Source organism: Physella acuta, unplaced genomic scaffold, assembly GCF_028476545.2.
Source record: "Physella acuta isolate Inbredline_101_S28 unplaced genomic scaffold, ASM2847654v3 ptg000237l, whole genome shotgun sequence".
Taxonomy (NCBI): Eukaryota; Metazoa; Mollusca; class Gastropoda; family Physidae; genus Physella; species Physella acuta.
The window spans coordinates 114,168-121,787 of record NW_026731756.1 but is presented as its reverse complement, the minus strand read 5'-3'; the positions used below and the strand labels follow the sequence as shown (position 1 = coordinate 121,787).

At 35.1% G+C, this 7,620-nt stretch overlaps 1 protein-coding gene across 1 annotated transcript; it reads left to right on the top strand.

Moving 5' to 3' along the window:
• The first annotated feature begins 1,626 nt into the window (after nucleotides 1-1,626).
• LOC131938195 (alpha-(1,3)-fucosyltransferase fut-1-like) lies at nucleotides 1,627-3,384 on the top strand. Its single transcript, XM_059296108.1, has 2 exons — nucleotides 1,627-2,058; nucleotides 2,317-3,384. Exons 1-2 carry the CDS (start codon nucleotides 1,641-1,643, stop codon nucleotides 3,168-3,170), a joined length of 1,272 nt encoding a protein of 423 aa, XP_059152091.1. The 5' UTR covers nucleotides 1,627-1,640; the 3' UTR covers nucleotides 3,171-3,384.
• Nucleotides 3,385-7,620: the final 4,236 nt, after the last annotated feature.

Here is a 7,620-nt window from a genome sequence, read left to right as displayed (position 1 = left end):
ATTTAACGGTTTTTTAAAATGGGCATGTTTCATATATGAAGACAAAATAATCCAGATCTTACGAACCAACTTATTTTTTTTTATTTTCTTATCATCTGATTTGTCTATGTAAGCAAATCCAAAAGAAACGTAGCCTACGGGACATATTGTACATAAATGTGGACACCTAATACCTCATTGTGTTGGAAGAAATCCCTTCTAACATTACATTTAAGAAAAAAAGTAAAAAGAAAAATCCGTAAAAAATAATAAATTAATAACAAATGTTAAAAAGTGAGTACATAGTTAATATTTGTTTGTTTTGAAAATAGGCAGCTTATAAAATCTGCTCTCGTTTTACAATGTTACAAATGAAACCTAGGATAAAAGTAGAATAATGAAAGCGAAATTAGCGATGCTAATCACATTGTTGGCCTACCCAGATGTTACACTGTGAGCTAGCCTAATGCCTTTGTGTCGCTCGTACGGAAACATGAATATTCTGAAACTTGTAAGATCATTGCATTTATAATCTACTCACCTAACTCGTAGGCGGGATGTGTTTTTTTTTTTCAAAAGAGTTGGAGATTTTCAAAAATTATTTTGTCATTTTAGGGTCCAAGTAGAGGGGAATTTACCCCCCCCCCCCACATATACACACACTTAGTTACTACTCATGTTTGTAACTTTTAAAAAATGGTATTGAAACTAAAAAGTTTAATTTTAACTGCTACGTGTTAATAAGAAGGTTACGATAAACATAACGTTTTGACATTATTTACACAGTTGGAAACACATACAAATTTAATACCAAGGAATATATATATATATATATATATATATATATATATATATATATATATATATATATATATATATATATATAATTTTATTGCAAATTAAGAGGAAATAACTACTAAAAATAAATAACCAATAAAGCATCTTTTCTAGATAAGTAACTGAAAACTTATTAACCTACAGTTTTTAGGTCATTAGGAGCTAATTACAGTCTCCAGTATCACACTATGTGTCTATTGCCGTACACGAGATATGTGTTGTTGTTTAATTCACTGACATAAATGCAACTGTTTTGTCACGTTCAGCGTCTGTTAACATTACACTATGTAACCAAACTGTACTCGTGTAGCTTCTTTATCCGAGATATCACTTTACGTCACATATATCTGTGGTTGCAGTTTAACCATTGTGTGTTACTCAATCATCATTATCTATGTTTCAACTCATTTTTTTTATTTCAGAAAAATCAAAAAATTAATCAGAGTTCTAAATGGATGCTTGCAATTCTGCTATTAACTATTTTTAGCTACGGGACTGTGTACTGGCTACTTCCAACAGAATCTCTGAGATACCATTTAGGCATCGAAAATAAGACATACACAATTTATTCCTCTATGATGAAGTTATTTTATAAAACACATAACGAAACGTCAACTGTAGTCAACGACACTACAAGGAATCACACAAAGTCAGGAAATAGAAATGGTTCTGTTGTTGTTACTGTTCTGAATAAATTATCTTCTAAAAGTCCTCACATCAATCGCAAATATTACCATCTATTGAAAAACAAGCCATCCTTTATTATCTCAGACTACAGTGTCAAAGCGTCAAATTTATTGGAACAGTTGAAGCTACCCCCTTACATGCCAGTGACCGAGGCTTTATTAAAACACCCATCGTTCAGCAATGATTCCATAATGGAAGATCTAATCAGGTCAGGATTTGGTCTCCAGTCTTACGTCACGGAAACTGGTGAAGAAATCTGGACAGAAAATGGCGTCCAGTACCGCCCGTTTCCTTACAAAGAACCAAAAGACAGCAAATATTACAATTCAGAGTTTGAAGCCTACATTCCTTTCAATGAGACCACGTTTTTTGAAGGTCGACCAGCTCATCAATCGTTTAGAAATGGGACGAAAAAAATAATTCTATGGTGGCAGCATAAAGTCGGTCAGGCAAGCATCGACGGGCTAAAAACTTTGAAGGGGTGTCCAGAGTTTCCTTGTGTCATTGGCTCAGACAGGAAGTACACAGATGTCAGCAGTGCTCTACTTGTTGACGGTAAATAAATTTAACATTCCTTAGCTTCGCGTGTCGGAATATTTACATTGTTTTCACTAAATCACAATATGACACGAGAGGTAACTTTAAATTACAATTACAATACATTTACATTCTGAGAAAATTACATATAAAAAGCTCGACTTACACGTAGTTACTTGAAGAATAATATTTGTTTTGAGGTGTTTTTTAATGATGCCATTAATTAAATATTTAATGTTATTAAAGTTTTAACTTTTTTTTTCACTGAAATTTTAGCACAGTTTGTAAACAATGAACCCCCACCAACCCGTCGTGAGGACCAAGTGTTTGTCCACTACCACGTAGAGGCACCATCAGACAATGTATATTGGTGGTATGGTAATTTGTACGAGAAGTACGAAACCTGGAACACAGCATTCAACTGGACAATGTCCTTTAGACGGGACTCGGACATTCGGACTTACTACGGTCTAGTCAGAAAAAGAAAACACATCAGAGAAAAAAATTATACATCAATTTTAGCATCTAAAACGAGGCTGGTCGCCTGGTTTGTGTCGAATTGTAATACAAATTCAAAACGGGAAGAATATGTGGCAGAACTTCAACGGTATTTAGATGTCGACGTTTACGGGAAGTGTGGTCCTTTTAGATGCCCCAGACAGAATGACAGCAATTGTCGTGATAAAATTCGTAAAATATACAAATTTTACATAGCGTTTGAGAACAATCTTTGTAAAGATTACATTACGGAAAAGTTGTATAAATTCTTCGATTCAGATTTCATTGTCATTGCCCGTGGATCAAATTTCTATTCGAGTAATCTCCCTTCAGAAACTTTTATAAACACCGCTGACTTCAAATCTCCCGAGGAACTGGCTAAACGAATTCTATATTTAGATTCCCATGACGAGGCTTACATTGCAATGCTGAAAGAGAAAGACAAATACTTTAGCATCTACGAGGATTATCCGTTATACCGTATCGATCCTGTGTTCCTGGAGTATCGATATGAGGCAGTTCCCATGTGCCAGTTGTGTCAGCGGGTCTGGAACTTGGAGAAATATGCTAAAACTGTGCCAGATATACTGGCGTGGTTTGAAAACGAATATTACAAGTGTCAAAAAAATTAGGCAAGCACTTAATTTATTTTGATATATAAATGTGTTACAAGCATTTTAAGAAGTTTAATGTATTTCAATTCGTAATGAAAGCTTGAATACAAAATTAATATTTTAAATGTCAACTAAGAAGTTCAATTTTGTGAACTAAATTAATGTTTAATTTACTGTATTAAAATTGTCTAATATTGTTAGTATCTTAGCACTTTAATCTGTTGGCCCATACTCCGTGTACATAGTAGATTCATATATATATGTATATATATATATATATATATATATATATATATATATATATATATATATATATATATATATATATATATATATATATATATATATATATATATATATATATATATATATATATATATATATATATATATATATATTTATATATATATATATATATATATATATATATATATATATATATATATATATATATATATTCAAAGCAATGTTGAAGTTTTTTATTTTATAAAACATTCAAAATATTTGTCAGTCTTTTTGGAAGTATGAGATATTCATGCATCCAGCTATGTTGTATAAAATGATGACATATTACATACAGCACACGATATTTAGTAGTTTTTACAAACTTTTATTTACTTTGCAATGTCTGTTTGTTTGTTTTTGGGGCAAATCTTGCAACTCAATTTTGTCCCACTTTTAATGCAGCGATTTCGTTCAAACTTTCCAGATACGTTCCACATCAATGACAATACAAGTCTATCTATTTTTAAATTATCTAGATGTTTAATTAGTCATAAAAAAATTAAGTAAAACTGTTTCGAAACGAAGGGGAGATGACAAAATAAATTCGTTGGATAGATTACCATATGCAGCAGAAGGGGAGATAACTAGCTAGACGTGATCACTCTAACAGTTCACGACAATGTTTACAATCGTAGAGCCGTTCGATCTAGTGAAGTCTATTGGGGGTGGGGGGAATAATATTTTTAAACGAGTTGAAACGAAATTGCGGTAACAGAAGCTTGCTGTCGTTTGTAAAATTATGTCACGGAGGGTTGCTTCAGCGGGGCAGATAATCGTCTTTCAGATATTGCGAGCTTTTGATGATGTTTTGAAGGAAATATTTTTAGTTCTGTAGACTTCAAAAATTAGAAACCAATAAAAAGTAGAAAAAAAAATTTAATATAAACAGCTTTTATAACAACAAGCTTTTAAATGCACTGAAATTTGGAAAATAAAACAAATTTGCATTTTTAAATAAAAATTTTGGTCGCTCATGAGATCTTTTACATATTTTAGCGACAAAAAGATGCCAAGTGTTATACAATTTAATTATTTTTCTCCCGAAAGGGCCTTGCGTGTTGTATATGTCATGTCATTAAGCTTGACATTTTCTATTTTATGATAACACATGTAGGCAGTTGACAGGACAAGGTCACAGCACGGAGCGTACAGGTAAATAATATGGAAAGCAGCGTTATATATATATCAAAAGTCCGTCTCCTCAGTTTCACTGTTTTCGTTTCATGAGACATTAGGAAAACATCATATTTTATTTAAAGTTAAATGAAACTTTCAGTGCTATCAATATCAAGTGAAATGAATTATGAAACAATTATTTGCTTAAAATGTTTTTTTTTTCAAAATAAAGCTGAAGTGATATATCTTAGTCTTTCAAGTATATTAAATTTGTTAAAATTTATATATTATATATATATATATATATATATATATATATATATATATATATATATATATATATATATATATATATATATATTATATATGTATACACACATACACACACACACACATATATATATATATATATATATATATATATATATATATATATATATATATATATATGCAATTATATACACATGCATAATACTATTGTGCAGGTCATAAACTCAAGGACATCTGGAAATAATGCAACATTTTTAATGACTAATTATGCAGTTGTAATGTGATGAGGAATTTGTTTCGTTTAAAATCAATGTACATACGCACTTTCATTTAAAGACTTGCTAGTTACAATGTTTATTTAAAAGTATAACGAAATATTGAAATAATTTTCTAGTAGCTGCATTTGTAATAAATACAATCTTCAAGCAATAATATATATATATATATATATATATATATGTGACCTAGGCTAGTTGCATCTTTCCTGTTCGCAACGCCCAATGTGACCTTCCCCGAGTCTATCCTGCCCGACAACGCCAATTGTAACGAGTTGAACCACTCATGCTACACAACATCGACTACAGTAGAAAGACTCGAAGATGCAGGTTCGCTATTGATCCTTTTATTACATGAATCAAGAAATGCTTCAATATAACACAATGAATCAACAGAAATGTTTCACAATAATAGTCTGAATCAACTGACCCCCTAACAGTCCTCACTAGGCTTCATATAACTGAATCCACATGTCTATTGTCCTTCTTAACACAATATAACCAACTTGAGTATGTCACACAGACTGACTGATCTAAAGCCAGCGATCGAAAAGGGGAGAGAGAACGAGTTCTGCCGTCCCCTCCTATTTATGCCTTGTATCCGTACTCGTCTCCGTACTTGTATTCCTCCGTAATCGATACTTGTACTCGATGTCTCCGACCACTAGTTGCGTAGTTCCAACGTACAGTCCGTGAAATAACATCTGCATCCTATCAATCAAAGTTGACAGGCCTTCTGACTCTCTTCGTACCGTTTCCCAAAATAGCACGCGTTGGCTTTGAGATTGTTATCAGTCCGACTTCAATAAGCCACCTGTTATGTTGCGTCAGACTGCAACACTGCGTCTCGGCTTCTCGTTCGTTATCAGATTTGTAACTAGTGGCTAGGCCTACCCTAGTCACATCCACCCCTGCCTTTTTTTGTGTGTTTTCAACCACAAACAACGCCTGGCAGGTGCACTCCTCCAGAGTCAATCGCATAATCGTAAAAAAATTTTATTGTTCCACTCACTGTCCACGACGTCCCATTCGTATACGATTGACAGTTATACCTATTTCACATCTCAACTGTGTCTACATCGTCTTCCTGAGACACAAAACAGTTCTAGAATTCACATCCACCCTTTTCGTTTGGTGACTTCACCAGTTCACTTTTATAGCTTTTTGAACAGTCTGTTCTCATACCAGCGCGACCATGAAAGACTTGATGGTTGCTGACAAAAAATTTCGTCTTCCTTCTGTTCCTCAAACTTCTCCGCGGACCACTTATCTGATGGTCTACTGTCTCTCTGCTTCTGGAAGGAACGGGATCCTCTTTGTTGCCGTTATCCTCCACTTGTGTATCGCGGTTGTTCTGATGATGGTGATATGGTTCCGGGATGGGTATGTGAATTTCCGTTATAGTTTCCGGTTCCCTAATTGTCTTGGATTTCCTTGTGTGTAACTGCTCTTCTTGCCTATTCCAATATTTCTTTAATTGAGCAATATTCGCCCACCGATCCGGTTTGGCGTGATCGATGGGTCTTATCTTAAAGGGGCCACCTGCTGCTTTAGGCATCTCCACGACTTGCCATATCTCCTGTCCCCAGAGATCGTGGATTTTGTTTCTGCCTAACGGGTGACTACGCAGTAATACCCTGTCATTCAGTTTGAGTGGCGGGTCCTTTGTCTGTACCGGCGGTTCCCTTCGCCGTGCTTCATGTTCTAGTCTTTCCTGTACTACCCTGTACATTTCTCTAATTCTTCTCATATGTTCATTCACATATTCCAGTGCGGTGTATGAGCCAGTCATACTCTCCCTTTTTCCTAGGAACAAATCAAGAGGGAGTCGAGCCTCCCGTCCGAACAGCAACATGTATGGCGTAAAGCCGGTTGTGGCATGGGGTGTGCAGTTGTATAGATATACCAACTCTGGGAGAAAATCAGGCCAACGTTTTTTCTGTTCAGGTTCTAGCGTACGCAGCAAATCATGCATGCTGCGGTTGAACCGTTCACACTGTCCGTTTCCTTTCGGATTAAATGTGGTTGTTCTAGATTTGTTAATCCCGTAGTGGCTGCACAGTTGGTTAATTACTTCTGACTCGAAAGCCCTTCCTTGGTCAGAATGTAATTGTCTTGGTATGCCATATTTGATGAACCAATGTTCTATTAAGACCTTTGCCACTGTTTTGGCAGTCTGATCTCGCGTGGGCACCGCCACCGTCCATTTGGTGAATACATCAGTCATTACCAACACATGTTCCGTCCCATCCGATGATTGCTCCAACGACGTAAAGTCCATAGCCACAATCTCTAGTGGTTTTGTCGCTAGTAGGTGTCCTGATGGCTGTCTCATTTTGACAACTGGCATTTTCGCATGCTGACACCTCACACAAGCCTCACAATGGCGTTTGACCTCCATTTCCATATTGGGCCAGTAACACCTCCGTCGTAATATTTTGTGCGTCCTGTCCTGACCCTGGTGTCCTGCCCTGTCATGTGCCAACCTTAGCACTTCTTCTCTTAACTGTCCAGGCACCACC